This window comes from Triturus cristatus, chromosome 4_1 (assembly GCF_964204655.1).
Source record: "Triturus cristatus chromosome 4_1, aTriCri1.1, whole genome shotgun sequence".
Classification (NCBI taxonomy): Eukaryota; Metazoa; Chordata; class Amphibia; order Caudata; family Salamandridae; genus Triturus; species Triturus cristatus.
In genome coordinates, this window is record NC_140585.1 from 286,136,477 (window position 1) to 286,155,408 (window position 18,932).

The following is an 18,932-nucleotide window of genomic DNA, read 5'->3' on the forward strand; positions in this document are numbered from 1 at the left end:
TTTTCAAAAGTTAAACATTTTTCTCCACATATCGACTTAAGAATTCTGGAAATTCACGCATTTTTGGTTCAAATACATGCTTTTTAATCGTGGTATTCATAAATTAATCCAACCAAGCAAAAGCTTCTAATTTAGTTCACTGGTTTACACACTGGAGAGTTACTTATAATAATGGTCTTATAAAGTGCTGTGGTCACACCACCCACTGTGTCCCCGCACTAGGACAAGATCCCCAAGTGAAAGTGAGGGCACTAAACTATGAAGGCATAGGCCAGGACAGCAAAAACCGACAGCAGCACCTATCCTACGGGGATTGAAACAGACCGGTTTTAAGCCACTTACGGAATATCATCTCAGATGGTTCCATCCTCCGGTGGCTAGGCAGGGAATTCCACATCTTTTCTGCTTGGAAGCCAAAAGAGCAAGCCCCTAACTGGGCTCTGTTTACACGGGGGACTGCTGACAAGTTAGCTCCAGAAGATCTAAGGCTACTCAATGGGTAGCTAGTACGTAGCTAGAGAGCTGCCTGTAGCTCACAAATTACTTATTGGAGAAGCCTGTTCTAGACCACCTCTCCGCCATCACCCACGTGTATTGTTAATGCCACTCCTGTTCAGCCCACTGTTGCTCCTTAGATGTCTTAGTTTGTCAGTATATTCTGGTATAGGTACCATGTCCTCAATATTCCTGCCCTATTGTCTCTATTCAGAGATTTATCAATTACTTCCAAGTCTACCGCTGACTACAATGCAATCTATCTCTCTTGGATCTACTATTTATGTGGGTAAACATTGCAAATCTGGAATCTGATCCATATTGTAAGTCCTATGGATATTTTGGGGATTATACAGAGCTAGAAGAAGCACCAGTGGGCGCTGGAATCTCACTAGGTGAACATGTTACTAGGCAGGTGGTATGCATGGCAGTCCTGATTTAAATGCCCTCAAGTCTCCTTGTGGCATGTTCAGGCAAAAATAATAGTCTTCAGAGGCAGTGTTGAAGACTGCTTTTGCTTTGTGTCTGGTGCCAAAATGGACTAAGGCATCCACTTCAGGGGTCTGTGTTTGACATCACTATCACAGGTTCGAATCCCTGCCGGTCCTCCCAGTTGTTCATCCTTTTGAAGTCAATAAAATGAATAACATTGAGTTGGATGACAGTAAACATATCTTATTCTTTGCCTAGATGCTCCTACGAGTGATTGTCCGCTAAACAGATGTTTTACTTTTGCTGGAACTTTTAAATAAATACATGGCATGGGTGCATTTTAGTAAATACCACTTGACAATATTTCTCTGTTTCTAATAAATTGATCCTTCAGTCAATTAAGAGTTTGAGTAGTATTTGTATGCCTCCTCTATAGACTGCCGGTTGCTGTGGGACTATGTCTATCAGCTGCTCTCTGATAGTCGCTACGAAAACTTCATCCGGTGGGAGGACAAGGAATCCAAAATATTCCGCATTGTCGATCCGAATGGGCTGGCACGACTCTGGGGAAACCATAAGGTGAGTGCCAGAGCTTAGGCTAGCGCATGCCAGGGGCTTTCTGTGCACCTGGAGGTATGCAGAGTGTGCCAGGAAGTGCTGGCATCAAAGCCACATTTGAGGACTGCGTGTCAGTGGCACACAAAGGACAGTGGTCTGTGCTTCTGCTAGTGTGAATCCATCCTATATATAGCTCTTATCACAGTGCCTCTTGTTCTCTTTTATCCTTGCCCATTAGATCTCTTCATTCTGCCACCTTTCCAGTCTGTTTCCTGTCTTCCCACTTTGTCAGTCTGTTTCCTGTTTTTCCTCTTTCAGTCTGTTTCCTCTATCTTCTTCCTCTCCTATCACTCTTTTTCCTACCAACTTATAATGCATTGACTCCTCCTTTACTGCTTAGTGTCCACTTTTCAGCCATTTAGTATCTCAATAATTGCTGTCTCTATTCTCCTCCTCCCTGTCTGCAACCCCCCAACCCCCTTTTACTAAAAAAAAAAGGCAACACAACAAAGTAGCACATAATGGTTCATGGTTACATAGACCTCAAAGTGAAATGACACCCTCCAGTACATTGTATCCAACAATGATTAATACAATGATATCATATCGGCCAAGGATTTCGCACCCGTGAGAGTGTATTGAGCTATACCGACGGTACTCAAAGTACGGCCCGCGGGCTACTTGCGGCCCGTAAGGCCATTCCATGCAGCCCCTGTGGAAATCAGCAGGCACGGAATCGGCACTATTTCTGCGTGTTGTAATTCCTCCGGGGCGGCATTTGCCGGGAAAAGCATGAAAGGGGCATCCGATTAAAACCAGTGTCTCGCATGCTCACACATAGCCCCCACCCTCTCCTGCCGCTCTGGCGTCACTTGCTCACCCTGCCATTGAGGCTGTGCTGCCTGTACATGCTGCTCACAGTGTGGCCTCTTTAATCTTTCAATTGGTGCCGGTAAAACAGAGCTGTCTCTGTAGTTAAATGTATGTTTTTAAGGCCCCTGGTTAGGGTTTCAGCCGAGCGCGGACTTTCCTTCCTCATGTTCTCAGAACAGGCACGTGGTGAAAACAGAATAAATAAAATAAGGATCCAGCAATGTCTTCACGTGGCTCCATGGGCTGCGCCTAGCCTTTTGTTTTATGGCATGACTTCACTTTAGGTACATGGGATGCTAAAGGCTCTCGTTTCACAACAGTGGTGCTAAACGTTACAGGTGGAATTGGGGGAGATACAGTTTATACACAAAGTTATATGCCTCAGAAGCTGCCCAGCAGGATAATTATATATAAATCCCAGCTTCCCTACTTTATTAAATTGTGTGATTCCGAGTGAAACATTTATGTGCCTGTGTTACGGACAATATTTCTAACATTCATTACAGACAATTCAGCTTGCTTCGTGCATTACTTAAGAAAGTGTATTAATTTATAGTCATCCAACACTACCTGTCTGAGTCGTGGCACAGATGTAGCATCAGGGCTTTGATGCTGCAGAATTGAACAGCAAATAGTTATTGGTTTTGGCACGCATTAGGTAGAGTCAGAGCTGAGGGGACAGGAGCACAGTGTGTACATAGAGATGAATGGGTAGAGGTAAGGGGAAAGGGCAGGGAAAGGAAACACAGAGACTGGCAGACTCCATAGGAGTAAAGCATAGAGCAGAATGAAAAGTGCAGTGAGGCGGTATGGAAAGGTTAGGGGTTCACAGAAGAGAGGGAGGGAGTAGGAGCGCAGAGTAAGGGTATTGCAGGTTATGAGGAGCGTGAGGGGGCAGGAGCAGAGTAAGGACAGGGAGAGTGGGCTGCTCTACACCTAAGGACTATATTGAGCGATCTATATGGAAGGTGAGTGCTAAGTCAGGGACATGGGCAAGGAAATAGTGAGGGGTACGACAATAATGGAACCAACAGCTATGAGCTGGCAGCAGAGTGAAGGGAGGCAGTGAAGTGAAGGTGGAAAGCAGAACTGCAGGAAGGACAAAGGGACTGGCTTATCAGCAGAGTAAACCTTCAGTAGAGCGAAGGTGCACAGGCACAATGAGTGGGCAGGCGCTGAGTGACGCAGTAGGGCACAGCGAGAGGATAGGCTTAGAGTGGTGCGTTAGCGTGCAATGAGAGGCTAGGCAGTTTGATAGGGTATGAGGAGAGTGAGAGAAATAATGCTGAATAATATAGACAAGTGTGGCACCAAAAAGGTGTGACCAGAAAGGGGTCGAGTGTGATGGAAGGAGAGCAGGAGCAGCATTAAAAAGTCACGGTGTGGAGAGAGTGAATGCAAATTAAGGCGTTGGGGCCATAGTAGGTGCAAAATGGCAGGCTATGAGCAAAGTGAAATAGAAGGGCCAGGAAATGAGTATAGGCAGAGTGAAGAGAGGTGGAATAATGAGGTTGGGGGGTCAGACAGAGGAAGCAAAGAGGTACTGGGAGCAGATTCAGATTATAGTAATAGAAAGCGGAGGTAGGGGCAGTGTGAGAGGCATTTATGAGATAGGGAAAGAACCAAGGGTCGGGGGAGAGGTATAATGAGTTGTGAACATTGAGGGTAAAACTATAGGAGAAGAGTAAAATTGTGACAGAGTGCCAGACTGTGGGACGGGTCACGAAAAAAGTGAATTAAGGCCAAAGTGGTGGGTAGAGGTAGGATGAGGGGGTAAAGTAGAGGAATATGGCAAGAATGAAACAGTCATATGGTTGGGTCCAAGTTAGAGAGCAGGGTCAGAGTTAATGCATAGGATCACAGGGGCAGTCATTGAGTGTAGGGCTCAGGAGCGGGCCCTAGGTGCAGAGTCATTGAGTGTAGGGCTCAGGAGCGGGCCCTAGGTGCAGAGTCATTGAGTGTAGGGCTCAGGAGCGGGCCCTAGGTGCAGAGTCATTGAGTGTAGGGCTCAGGAGCGGGCCCTAGGTGCAGAGTCATTGAGTGTAGGGCTCAGGAGAGGACCCTAGGCGCAGAGTCATTGAGTGTAGGGCTCAGGGAAGATTAGTAGACGACGTGTTGCCTGATACATGCATTATTATGAAATGACATGCACCTACCTGAGATGATGGTCATTTTAGAGATGACACTACCTCTGCTGCATTGCTGGGCAAGCTCCTTGTCTACGAGAAGGCAGCGTGAGAAGGCAGCAGGTCTCTTGCCCATCATGCCGGTCATTGTGCCATTGTAAATGTGCATTACAGCCTGAGTACATGAATGCATGTATTGTGTGGGCCCATGCATGCACATTACAGCATGGGACCATTTATGCATGGGCTGTCTAGGTCCATTAAGAATAGTGCAGCCTCCTGTCACTGATGCTTGTATTGTATGGGGTTACATGCCTGTAATAAATTTCATGAGCTTAGGTGTGCACGGCGGGTGGACAGAGGACAGGAAATCTACCCCTGTCAATGCACTTTGCATGTACGCTTCTGAGTTTTGCTGGATGATCTTGTGGCTTGGTACTGTAAACTCTCAACAGGGCCATAAAGGGTTGTTCGTAGCAACTTTAAGAGACGTAGGGTTATGGGTTGTGTCTTCTGAAAGACAAATAAAGGGTGTGTCCAAGTATCTGTGCAACTGAGGGCCTAAGAGCAGGGAACTGGGCGCTTGTCAAAACAAGGCAAAGATGGCACACTATGGTCAAACGCACAGATCCCAGTAAAAAAAAAATATATATATATATTGACAGTATTTATTCGGGGTATTTACATACATATATCACATTTCGAATGTCTAGTAATGTTTTGAAAAGGGGGTGATTTTTTTTACCCTGCCCTTACGAACCCCTCCCTTCCCATCGCCCCCATCGTTCAGGTCCATCTGTGCGGCCCGCGGCCACAAGACAGACTGCAAGTTTGGCCCCCGAGAAAAAGTTTGTGAGTACCCATGAGCTATGCAGTACTAATGTACAGAACATCAGACCCTAAAAACAAAGGAAGAAGAGGAGCCTTGTCTAAAAACTAAAGCGCTAATGAGTTCATATTAAGGAGAGCTGGAGTAAGATGCACCCTATGTAGAACCAACTATTCAATACAGAGTAGAAGATCACAGTAATATATTAGGAGGAGACATGTTAGACTAGCCTCAAGTTCATCCGTCTCCTACCCTCTTGCCTTCCCACTTTCTCTTCTTTTTTTTTTCTTTCTCCCCTTTGGTCTTTGTTTCTCATTTCCCATCTGACTCTTACACTCTCACTTGCAGTCTTTTTGCCTCCCTTTTTTTTAACATCCTGTTCTTACTCTCTGTCTCCCTTGCACTTACCCCCATCTCTTCACACTTGGTTGGTCCACTTGAAACACTTCTCCCATTTTTGTTTCTGCTAACTTTTCTCTTACAACTGTTTACACCCTTTTCTCCCTTTCACTCATCCTCCATTATCTGTATTCACCTTTCCATTCTCATCTGTGTCACTCTATGCCCTTACTCATCCATGTTGCTTGTAGCAGCTGGCTTTGGTAAACTTTGTCAAACTGCATACAGGATACAACTGGCTGCATACATGATGCAGTTGCTTCCATGCCTGGCCTCGTCCCAATCTCAACAAAGGGATTTGAGGTAATCTTATTACATTCTGGCACCCATTACAGCTTAAGCGGAGCAGAATTCCTTTGTTGAATTTTGCTTTCCACAAATATAAGTGGTCCGGATCAACAGACTTGGTGTTACTGGCCATAGAAAAAGGACTGCAGTGCAGCTCATACCTGTTCTCCTCACCAAGGTATGGCTGAAGCATATACTGCTCCACTCTTGCCAACTGATATCCTACTGTGCACTCCCTCATTTCCACCCCTATCCCTCTCCTCGCAGGCCTTCACAGGACTCTTGCAGACCTATATCCCCTCCTAGGAGCAGGTGGTAAATGCCCTCTTTCCTGTTTAACCCCCAAGAATAAACAATACTGCGTGGAATTATCTAGTAAATCTGGGTCCGCGTAGTTATTCCCCATTTCGAGGGGTTTACCTCGTAATTTCACAAATTCCATTTGGAGATTCTGATTGGTTACAGCCCCTGGGAATCCGCGAGACTCTTAATCCTTCCTCAGTGGTTGAGTCGTAGACCGGTGTGAAGGGGTAGAACTCACAGATTCAAGTCCTCAAGATTCACCAAACACATCCGTCCTCAGTCAGACACACCATGCATACCCTCAACAAACATCTGAGGCATATACTCGGTCACATTGTTCATGGGACACATCCTAGACACACAACTAATGGCAAGCGAAGAAGGCACTGGCAAAGAAGCAATAAAACCGGCTTGGATCAATGCACAATCGAATCTTCAGACCTGATAAAAAGGCTTACTACAAAATGCGAAGTGGGTCGCACACCGCTCGTCATACTAGCAAATAGCCCCATAGGATTCTGGAGGATGTAGTGACAGCGGTGGGTACACCTATGTCACGAGTAAAAAGTTTAAAATGCCATCCCTGGACACGTGTTTCGAGGTAATTGCCTCTCGTCAGCAGGGAGCAGGTACGTATGCGGGGTGCTGTAGACTGCCAAAAATTATCAGGTCTAGTACCTCTCACGGCGCGCGGGTGCGGGATCCGGGCTCGTCAACCCATAGCTCAGGGAGCTTTAAATACAAAATGCGAAGTGGGTCGCACACCGCTCGTCATACTAGCAAATAGCCCCATAGGATTCTGGAGGATGTAGTGACAGCGGTGGGTACACCTATGTCACGAGTAAAAAGTTTAAAATGCCATCCCTGGACACGTGTTTCGAGGTAATTGCCTCTCGTCAGCAGGGAGCAGGTACGTATGCGGGGTGCTGTAGACTGCCAAAAATTATCAGGTCTAGTACCTCTCATGGCGCGCGGGTGCGGGATCCGGGCTCGTCAACCCATAGCTCAGGGAGCTTTAAATACAAAATGCGAAGTGGGTCGCACACCGCTCGTCATACTAGCAAATAGCCCCATAGGATTCTGGAGGATGTAGTGACAGCGGTGGGTACACCTATGTCACGAGTAAAAAGTTTAAAATGCCATCCCTGGACACGTGTTTCGAGGTAATTGCCTCTCGTCAGCAGGGAGCAGGTACGTATGCGGGGTGCTGTAGACTGCCAAAAATTATCAGGTCTAGTACCTCTCACGGCGCGCGGGTGCGGGATCCGGGCTCGTCAACCCATAGCTCAGGGAGCTTTAAATACAAAATGCGAAGTGGGTCGCACACCGCTCGTCATACTAGCAAATAGCCCCATAGGATTCTGGAGGATGTAGTGACAGCGGTGGGTACACCTATGTCACGAGTAAAAAGTTTAAAATGCCATCCCTGGACACGTGTTTCGAGGTAATTGCCTCTCGTCAGCAGGGAGCAGGTACGTATGCGGGGTGCTGTAGACTGCCAAAAATTATCAGGTCTAGTACCTCTCACGGCGCGCGGGTGCGGGATCCGGGCTCGTCAACCCATAGCTCAGGGAGCTTTAAATACAAAATGCGAAGTGGGTCGCACACCGCTCGTCATACTAGCAAATAGCCCCATAGGATTCTGGAGGATGTAGTGACAGCGGTGGGTACACCTATGTCACGAGTAAAAAGTTTAAAATGCCATCCCTGGACACGTGTTTCGAGGTAATTGCCTGATAAAAAGGCTTACTACACTAAGCACCCAAGTAGCTCCTCCTCCAGGCATTGCCCCCGCTTCAATCTGCAAACATGTTTGAAAATTGCTGATGCTCTGTCTTGCCCGCGATAAATTCCGCATCACAAAAGAGATCCGCCACCACCAATAGAAGTTGTGGCTCCCTGCATATGGTAATTGTGCTTTTTATTTTAACCAGACTTGCAGCATTCTGTCATTGACCATTACTAAAAAGCACAAAACCTTTGTCCCCTCTTGCCCAGATACCACATAGACCTTTTTTCTCCTTAACGCATGAATTAAACAAAAGTATTTATATGTTCTTATTGTTACACCAACCCAAGTGTGTAATGCTCAGTTGCAATAACTCTTGCGCAGGGCCGGACTGGGAACCCAAAGCAGCCCTGGCTGCTTTTCTTGGACAGGCCCCTGGGGAAGCGCTGCCTGGCCCTGGGAGGCTGGAAACGCTTGCTTGCCGTTTGTTACTGGGGGCCAATATTGCAATACTGCTGCAAAACTGGTCCCTAGTAACAAAACCGGCCCCCACTGCTGCAAAACTGTTCCCCAGCCTCCAGAGGAAATGCCCGATGCCCGGTATGGTTAGTCCGGCCCTGCTGTTGCGGTTATCAAAAGTATACAGTGGCATTATGTCTTCTAGTTAGATGCGGATGGTATCTTTACAAATAAACGACTCGTGGCACATTCCTTCTTGGGTAGTGTGACTAAAATATGGAACTCCTTACCCCCAAACTAGGTGCCACCACTGAATATATGATGTTACTTAGCATGCGTTTAGTTCGCATGCCATTACTACGCGGTCGTTTGTACGACCGCGTTGTTAGTTCGCATACCTTTACTACGCAATTCGGAACAACGAACTGCAGTAGGGGGTGCTGGATGTTGGAATAGTATAATTTACTATTCCAACTCCAGTCTATGCAGACACTAGGGAAGGTGTTGGATTTTAAATCCAACACCTTCTCCCCCCTAACGCGAGTCGCTGTTCCGACTTGCGTAGTAAAGGTTTGCTAAGTAACAACGCGTGCGTACTAACGTCCGCGTTGTAATGGCATGCGAAGTATCGCATGCGAAGTAAACGCTGTTTACCGCCACAACCTCATTGCCAATCTTCAAAAAGGAGCCGAAAGCCTTTCTCCGACAAAGACATTTTGGTCAGCTGTCCCCTTAGCCAACCTCCTCCCCCAAGATAATGTACCCAAAAGACTGACTCCCAACTACAATACTCCTGCCTCACCTCACCTTGCTGCTACTACTTTCACCACCTACCTCCTCCTACAGTCTGTATATAACGTGTGCTTTTATAAGGACCGAAACAAGCAAATATCCCTTTGGTTCGACTCGCCCCCTTGTGCCTTTTGTACTTATTTTAACTAGTAACTCTTTGTAACCTTGTATCACTTCTAATGAAACCTGTTTTATTGTAAAGTGCTCTAACACCTTTGGGTAATGTCCGCACAATATAAAAGTGCATAAGTAAATACCTCCCCCATAATATCACTCTCGCAGAAGTTGCTTTTAGGCTGATGCAATCCACGGCATTTCCCTTCCCACTTCCATTCTCAGATATGCAATCCTCCATCAAGCCTCTGCCCATCTTTCCCTAAACAAATGACCCTCGTGCGTGTCTTTTCCTACTCAACTTGACAAACGTCACTGCACGCCTGCATGTCGTACCCTCCTTTCCACAGTGCAGGGCATCCTTTAAAACAAGCCTGGGGCAACGTGCACATATGTAACAGCTGTGTACATTTTTCCTGGATTTCCAGCCTTCACTCAACCCTTTAGACTCGTTTGACCCGTACTATTGTTCATCACATTTCTTACGAGCTTCAAAAACGTAAGATGTATTTTGGGTTTTTTTCTCCTTCCTTAATCTCTCAAACCCAGTAGCGATTGCCCCGTTGATTTGCCAGTAGTTATTTCATGGTTGGATTCCTGCTCACCTGCATTGTTTCTGCACCACCTCTGAAGTGTTTGGGTAAAAGTACTTCCTTGGCAAAGTGGCATGATGAGACTGGCTCTAGCTGTGGCTACAAGCCCATTAGAGCAGGTACAAAGCATGTCTTTCCATGATGGTGTTCACAGGCTCTCCATACTATTAATTGCCTCTGCATCCTCTGGCTTCCCCATGAACCAAGACCATCGAAGGCCTATGGGTAGTTAGCCTGTGTCTTCTTCAATTCCTTCTGTGGTGTTGGCGTTTCACCTGGCGCGCCTCACACAGGTGACTGCTTTGTGCATGTACTTTGCACTGCTATGAATTGTTCCCCATACAATGCTGTGTGTCTTGCCCGATACAGATATTCATTTGGCCTCTCGATATTTCTGGATTTCTTTCATACTCCTTTAAAATCCTGGGATTTTCTGTGCAAAACCGTGGGAGTCTATAGAACAAAAGCTTGTACATGGGCCGCCCATACTCAGTGCTTACAGTTGTGGCCACAATGTGTTTTTTCACTTGCAAGCTTCAATTTCTTGTGTGCCCTTGACGCCACAGTTAGGTTGATTCTGACTGCCAGACCAGTAGCTGAAGAATGTGTCAAGTAAGTAATGAAGCAGTAGAAGTTGAGATCGTAGCAGCAGAAGTAGAGATTGCTAGGCTTTGGTAAGTTCAGCTGTCAATCTACACGGTTACCTCTCCCCCCCCCCCCCATCCACCCACCCACCCTCTTTGAGGCCTGGTCTCTGTTCATCTACCAAAACAATAAATGATAACAAAGGTGACTCGTGTCACCTTGCATCACACTACTAGTGGCATTCCAAGAATACCTCGCTTCGTTTTTTGTTCCATCATTTCATTGCCTCTCTTCTCCCCCAGTTGTATTTCCTTCTCGTTTGGTAGGTATCTCTTTCCAATCACTCACCTCTGTCTTCCTACCTCTTCCCTGTTTTTATTATTTATATATGTTTCTCTGTTCTCCACGGTCGTAAGTCCTACTGAATCTTATCACAAGAAAATTTTTAAACCTTTTCTCTTAATCAGCACCCTTCAGTGTTTTATCTCTAAATCTTCCATCTACTAAAGTCTCTCCTCTTCTATTTCTCCGTGTTGCATCATTCTTCCCATGCTTCTACTCCCCCTTCATCTTGAATCTTTCCCTTTCCCACTCTTATTTTTCTTATTTTTCCTCATTTCCTCCTTTGTTTTTCCTTCATTCTTTCTTTTTATTATTGTGTTTGAGCTTTCTTCCTTCCTGTCCATTACGCGCTGTTCATAGTTTGTTTGATCTTCATGCATCTCTTCTTCATCCAGCAGAACAGAACAAATATGACATATGAGAAGATGTCTAGGGCGTTACGTCACTACTACAAACTTAACATTATCCGAAAAGAACCAGGACAAAGACTTCTGTTCAGGTAAGACTTTTGCATCTGTTGCCTTACCCTCTTTAGTTTATAGGGAACTCATACCTTTGCAGGCTGTAAAGTTACTGCTGCGAATTCTGAAAATCTTACATTATACACCAAGTTTACATGTACAAATGTTTGTGATGTTATTTTTCTCAGACCGCTCTGCATAGTACTAAATACAAATTTGAAACTTGAATGATATAGAATAGGGTCTGGGAGCAGGGAGTGTGGTGGGAAAAGCTGGAAGAGATGGCAAGTTTATAGATGTTCGCAATAATTTGGCCCCATTTTCAGAGGGGTTGCTCAGTGTGCCGAACCCGGCAGAGCTTAAGCCCTTTTGTTACAGAACAGCTGGTGTATATTTAAGCAATATTATACCAATCAATCAATCGGGCTTCTTGTAAAGCATGGCTACCCACCCATAAGGGTTTCACGGTCTTGGGGGTGGGGTGGGGGAATCTGCTGTTCAGTCGGGATCTGCTGTTCAGTCGAAGAGCCCGGTCTTGAGGTCCTTCCTGAATTGAGGCAGAGCTGAAAATTGCCTGAAATGCAGAGGTAGGGAGTTCCAGGTCCTTGCAGCGAGGTAGGAGAAGGAGCTTCCTCCAGCAGTGGTCGTCCAGGTCCGTGGGATGGTGGCCATGGTCTGATGGGCAGAGCGTAGATACCTGGTGTGTGTGAAAGGAGAGGCGGTGGTTGAGATATGCGGGTCCACAGAGCTTTGTAGGCATGTGTGAGGACAATACAAGGTGGACTGCACTCCCAGGAAGTTAATGACTGGGGTGGAGTCTCAGGGCCCAAGGTGTGAGGTGCATTTCCCCTTGGATAATATTGCCATTGTTATAAATATAAAGTGATATTCTCAACATTGTTAGATTGTGGGTTTTTCATGGTATTATTTAGGTGAAGCCTACCTGTTGGATTTTGGTATGGCTCTGCCTTTTTTTCTATTGGAAAGCAGTGTCGGGAATACCTGGTTTTCTGGGTCATAAAAAGAGCAATCTGAAAGAAACACGTTAGTTAGATTCCTCACCTTAGAATATCCCCAGGCGTCAGACTGGATCCGGAAGATTTTTCGTCAGCAATACCCCTTGCGCGTCGCTAGGCGTCGTCTACGGCTCCGCGTCCGTCGTCGGCGTCGTGCGCCGGAATGACGTCGTCGGAGTACTTAGACGCCGCCCTCGCGCGCTGACGTCAGTTCTTCTTTTTTCCGCGCCAGTAAGCGCAGATCCGGGAGAGCTACCCCTTTAGTCAATTTTCGACTAACTTTTTTGATCCTTTTTGATCTTGTCTCGACTCCGGTGCCGGTAGGATGCCTGGTTTTAAAGCCTGTGCTGACTGTAGCCGCTTGATGTCGGTTACGGACCATCACCGCCGGTGTCTTTACTGCTTGGGCCTCGACCACGACGCGGAGTCGTGCTCGGACTGCAAGGCCCTGACCTCGAAGGCTAGACGGGAGCGGTCCCGTAAGCTTCTCGAGATTCGCCACTCGGCTCTGCGCGCCTCTCGATCCCGGTCCAGGAGGAGGTCCAAGGATCGGTCGCGGAGCCGCAGCCGACGTCACCATCGGTCGTCGGGATCCAAGTCTTCGGGTAAGTCGAAGCATTCCAAGAAGCGACACCGCTCTTCGGACTCCCCTCGCCGGTCGCGCGACTCGGCCGAGGGTCAGGGTGGTTCCACCCCCGCAGGCGCCGCGCACGTCCCCATACCCTCCGGTCCCTGGGACTAACGCGACGCCGGCGGAAGTCAGTGCCTTCCTCTCGGCCATGAGGAACCTGGCTCCGCCGTCGACGCCCGCTGGCGCGCCTTCGGGCCCCGCGGACCCGACTGGGCTGCCTTGCCTGCCAGTGGCTCCGGCGCCGTTGACGGCTCCGGCCTCGACGCCGCAAGCGCCCGAGGGACCCGTTCCCGAGTCCCCGCCGACGCCGGTCGACCTCGTCACGCCTCCTCCGCCGGCGTCGACACCGGTACCACCCCCGACGCCGACGTCGACTCCGCTCGACGTCGGGCCCCAGTTCAGCCCCACTCCGGGCCCGGCGCCGGTACGGCGTCGATGGACGCAGTGTTCGGCGCCGCTAGAGACACATTATGTCTATCGCCCGGCTCCGTTACTTCCTCCTGTATACCAGGAATCGGATGATGGGGACAACTGGGAGGGATCCGAGGATCCTATGGCCGTTCAGGCTCAACTGTCACAGGACTGGGCAGATGAACTGGGGGAGGCCAGTGGCCTGGATACCTCCCCAGACACTGGATTTGTGTCTCCTCCGACTGTGGCTTCGGAGGAGGGCGCTGCTTTCTCTGTGGTGCTGCGCAAGGCGGCCGCAGCCCTTGGGCTCGAGCTGCCTGCCGTGGCTGTGAGGACTAACGTCCTTACTGAGGTGCTTCAGTCTGCAGCAAGCTCCACTGAGCCTCTGCTGCAATTCAATGAGGCCCTCATTGACGTTCTGCAGGGCACCTGGTCCAAGCCCTCCACAGTTCCTCCTGTGGACAGGAACGTCGCCAGGCGCCACCGCCCTGCTCCGGGCGACCCCAGTTTTCTGTCCCAACACCCTACCCCTGAGAGCCTGGCTATCCAGGCCTCTACCTCCCAATCCTCTTTCCCGACCGCCCCGCCGGACCGGGATTCCAAGAGACTGGAACAGTTCGGCAAGAAGCTGTTCTCTTCCCTTAGTTTGGGCCTGCGGTCTTTGAACACCGCTTGTCTCTTGGACCGTTATTCCCACTCTCTGTGGGATGCGGTGGAGGACGCGCTGCCCCTGTGTCCGGAGGAGGTCCGGACACGACTTACCCAGGCTCTGGCCGATGGGAGGGATGCAGCGCGACATGCTATCCGATGTGGGCTTGACACCACGGACTCGCTGGGTAGGGTCATTTCTATCACAGTGGCGCTTAGACGTCACGCCTGGCTGCGGTCCACGTCATTTTCGGGTGATGTCCAGAGCACTCTCATGGACATGCCCTTTGATGGCACTCGCCTTTTTGGCAAGAAAGCGGACAGTGCGCTGAATCGCTTTAAGGACTACCGGGCTACGGCCAAGTCCTTGGGCCTCTCGGCCCCGCGGTCGCAAACTTCCGCCTTTCGTGGCCAAGGAAGGGGTGCCTCCTCACGTGCGCCTAGCCACCAGCCGCAGAACCAACCTGCGCGCGGTCGCGGACGTGGTTTCCGCCGAGGCGGTTCTGGAGGACGACGAGGTCAGCCCACATCCACCCCGGCAGCATCCGCCTCAAAGCCTTCCTAGTCCGAGCTTTCAGGCCCATTCCACGCCAGTGGGCGGCAGAGTTCGCCATCACCTGCTCCACTGGCGGTCCATCACATCGGACAGGTGGGCGCTGCAAATCGTCCGAAGGGGCTACTCCCTCCCCTTCGAGACGACCCCTCCAGCCATGCCACCGCAGCACCACCGTATCTCGGGGGATCATTTGAATCTTCTCCACGAGGAAGTTTCGGCCCTCTTGGCCAAGGGGGCCGTCGAGCGCGTTCCGAGCCCAGAAGTAGGTCGTGGTTGTTATTCCCACTACTTTCTGGTTCCCAAGAAGGGCAAAGGGGGCCTCCGCCCTATCTTGGACCTCCGGAACGTCAATGCCTTCCTCCGGAAGGAAAGGTTCAAGATGTTAACTTTGGCTCAGGTTCTAGCTGCCCTAGACCCCGGAGACTGGATGGTAGCGTTGGACTTTCAGGACGCATATTTTCACATCCCCGTCCTGCCGGCCCACCGGCGTTACCTGCGGTTCACGGTGGGCCAAGAGCACTTTCAGTTTACCGTGCTCCCCTTCGGCCTCACCAGTGCCCCTCGGGTGTTCACGAAAGTGATGGCGGTGGTCGCAGCTCATCTGTGCAGATCAGGGGTTCCAGTCTTCCCCTATCTCGACGACTGGTTGTTGAAGGCGGGCTCGCCCCAGACAGTCGTCTCCCACCTCCAGACTACGGCGGATCTCCTGCATTTGCTGGGATTTTCCATCAACGTGCCGAAGTCACACTTGAGTCCCTTTTAGAAGCTCCTCTTCATCGGAGCAGTTCTCGATTCGGCGCAGTTCCGGGTCTATCCACCGGAACAGCGGGTCCGGGATATTCAGGCCCTGATTCCCATCTTTCGGCCTCTATCCTGGGTTTCGGTCAGGCTAGTGTTGCGGCTTCTGGGGCTGATGGCCTCCTGCATCCTACTAGTGCATCACGCCAGGCGGCACATGCGGGCTCTGCAGTGGGACCTGAAGTTTCAGTGGGCCCAGCATCACAGCAACCTGTCCGACCGTGTCTTGATCTCGGAGGGCACGGCACAGCAGTTGCAGTGGTGGCTCACGGACCGCGATTGGGTCATGGGCAGAAGCCTCTCCCTTCCCCAACCGGAGCATGTCGTAGTGACGGATGCGTCCCTCCTGGGATGGGGTGGCCATATGGGAGAGGCGGAGATCAGAGGCCTCTGGTCTCCGGCGGAGTCTCGCCTCCACATCAACCTTTTGGAGTTGAGAGCGATCCGGCTTGCACTGAAAGCCTTCCTTCCCTCTGTCAGGGGAAGTGTCGTGCAGGTGTTCACGGACAACACCACCGCCATGTGGTATTGCAACAAACAGGGCGGGGTGGGGTCGTGGACCCTTTGTCAGGAGGCTCTGCGCCTCTGTACGTGGCTGGAACACCAGGGCGTCACCCTAGTGGTTCAACATCTGGCGGGCTCTCTGAACGCCAGAGCAGACGAACTCAGCCGCCGGTGCATGATGGATCACGAATGGCGTCTGAACTCCGAAGTGGCGCAAGGTCTCTTTCAGCAGGGGGGAGAGCCTTGGTTAGATCTATTCGCCACCGAAGAGCACGCGCAATGTCAGCAGTTCTGCGCATTGGAATTTCCAAGGCGGCACTCGCTCGGCGACGCTTTTCGTCACGAGTGGAGTTGCGGTCTGTTGTACGCCTTTCCGCCTATACCACTTCTGCCCAGAGTGCTGAAGAAGATCAGGCGTGACCGGGCCCAAGTCATCTTGGTGGCTCCGGACTGGGCACGAAGGTACTGGTATCCCGAGCTACTCAGAATGTTGACCGATCCTCCGATACGTCTGCCCCTTCGGGAGGATCTTCTGTCGCAGCAGCAGGGGACGGTCCTCCACCCGAACCTGTCCAGCCTCCACCTCCATGCGTGGAGATTGTGCGGCGGCAGTTAATGCCATTTGACTTGCCTCCTGAAGTCTGTGATATCATTCTGGCAGCCAGGCGTCCCTCCACAAAGATGGTATACGCCTGCCGGTGGAACAAATTTGTGGCATGGTGCACAGCAAAGGCTGTGGATCCCCTTTCCGCCCCTCCTTCTGAGGTTCTACTGTTTCTTCTTTCTTTGGCCCGGCAGGGCTCTGCCCTGGGCACCCTGAAAGGTTATCTTGCTGCCATCTCTGCCTTCTTGCGGCTTCCTGATCAGCCTTCTCTTTTCAAGTCCCCTGTAGTTACACGCTTTCTAAAAGGCATTACTCACACGTTCCCTCCTGTCCCTTTTGTAATGCCTCAGTGGGACTTGAATCTTGTTCTCACATTTCTGATGTGTGCTCCCTTTGAGCCTCTTCATAATTGTCCTCTTCGTCTTCTGACTCTTAAGACTGCTTTTCTGGTAGCCATCACCTCGGCTAGACGGGTGAGTGAGCTCCAGGCTTTATCTTCAAAGCCTCCTTTTCTCTCTGTTCATCCGGACAAGGTTGTCCTTCGGCCTCGTCCCTCCTTTCTTCCGAAAGTGGTGACTCCATTTCATCTTGGGCAGTCTGTCACCTTGCCCACCTTCTTTCCGCCTCCGCATCCTTCCAAAGAGGAAGTGAGGCTCCACCGTCTGGACCCAAAACGTGCGCTCTCCTTTTATTTGGACCGCAAAAAGCAGTTCCGGGTGGACGACCAACTTTTCGTTGGATACGTGGGTGCTAAGAAGGGGAAAGCTGTGCACAAACGGACCATCTCTCGGTGGGTCGTTTTGTGCATCAAAATTTGTTATTCCTTGGCAAAAAAGGACCCTCCTGTTGGGCTGCGCGCCCATTCTACTCGGGCCACAGCGGCTACTACTGCTTTGGGACGGGGTGTCCCTTTGCTGGACATCTGTCAGGCGGCAACGTGGGCTTCGCTACACACGTTTGCCAGGCATTATTGTCTTGACAGTCAAGTCCGGAGGGATGGCTTCTTTGGCCGTTCTGTCCTCCAGGACTTTCTGGTGTGATCTTGGTTCGCAGACCCACCCCCGGGGATGGTATTGCTTGGGTATCTATTCTAAGGTGAGGAATCTAACTAACGTGTTTCTTTCAGATGAACAAGTTACTTACCTTCGGTAACGATGTATCTGTAAGAAACATTAGTTAGATTCCTCACCGACCCACCCATCCTCTCCGTTCTGCGAACTGACATCTAGGGTTAAGGTTATCCTTTTCAGGCCCCTAGATTTATTTTTGGCACCAGTGTCGGTCTTTGCATGGCTCTGCGTTCCTGGCGCGGAAAGCTATGTACAAGAACTGACGTCAGCGCGCGAGGGCGGCGTGTAAGTACTCCGACGTCATTCCGGCGCACGACGCCGACGACGGACGCGGAGCCGCAGACGACGCCTAGCGACGCGCAAGGGGTATTGCTGACGAAAAATCTTCCGGATCCAGTCTGACGCCTGGGGATATTCTAAGGTGAGGAATCTAACTAACTAATGTTTCTTACAGATACATCGTTACCGAAGGTAAGTAACTTGTTCTTTAGGAAGGAGGATAACATATTTTAGTCAAAATGTAAATGCTTCATTGGTCGTGCCATACTAATGAATTAAATGAAACTTCAAAAGCATGAACGTGCACCTTACCACTGCATCTTGCAGAGATCTAAAACTAGAAATCTGAAAGAAACACGTTAGTTAGATTCCTCACCTTAGAATATCCCCAGGCGTCAGACTGGATCCGGAAGATTTTTCGTCAGCAATACCCCTTGCGCGTCGCTAGGCGTCGTCTGCGGCTCCGCGTCCGTCGTCGGCGTCGTGCGCCGGAATGACGTCATCGGAGTACTTAGACGCCGCCCTCGCGCGCTGACGTCAGTTCTTCTTTTTTCCGCGCCAGTAAGCGCAGATCCGGGAGAGCTACCCCTTTTAGTCTTTTTTGACTAAATCTTTTTTGATCATTTTTGATCCCTGTCTGTCGACATCTGGTGCCGGTAGGATGCCTGGGTTCAAGCCTTGCGACGATTGCCATCGACTGATGTCGGTGACCGATCACCACCGCCGGTGCCTCTACTGCTTAGGCCCCGACCACGACGCGGAGTCGTGCAACGACTGCCAGGCCCTGACTTCGAAGGCTAGGCGGGAGCGGTCCCGCAAGCTTCTCGAGCTTCGCCACTCGGCTCCGCGTCGTGCGCGATCCCGGTCCAGGAGGAGGTCCAAGGATCGCTCGCGGAGCCCTAGCCGACGCCATCGATCGTCCGGCTCCAAGTCGTCGGGTAAGTCCAAACACTCAAAGAAGTCCAAGAGGCGACACCGCTCTTCGGACTCCCCTCGCCGGTCGCGCGACTCGGCCGAGGGTCAGGGTGGTTCCACCC

The 18,932-nt window shown here is 50.3% G+C and overlaps 1 protein-coding gene across 7 annotated transcripts in view; it reads left to right on the forward strand.

Moving 5' to 3' along the window:
* The window catches only part of ETV6 (ETS variant transcription factor 6), a 241,319-nt gene that overhangs the window by 201,885 nt on the left and 20,502 nt on the right, over positions 1–18,932 (forward strand). For all 7 annotated transcript variants that reach the window (XR_014981200.1, XR_014981201.1, XR_014981199.1 and 4 more), the window contains exons 6-7: positions 1,364–1,506; positions 11,316–11,416. Coding sequence is in view for 2 of the 7 variants with exons in the window: in XM_085652071.1 (XP_085508197.1) it covers positions 1,364–1,506; positions 11,316–11,416 (244 nt within the window). In the remaining 5 variants the exon portion in view is untranslated. The remainder of the gene's footprint in view (positions 1–1,363; positions 1,507–11,315; positions 11,417–18,932) is intronic.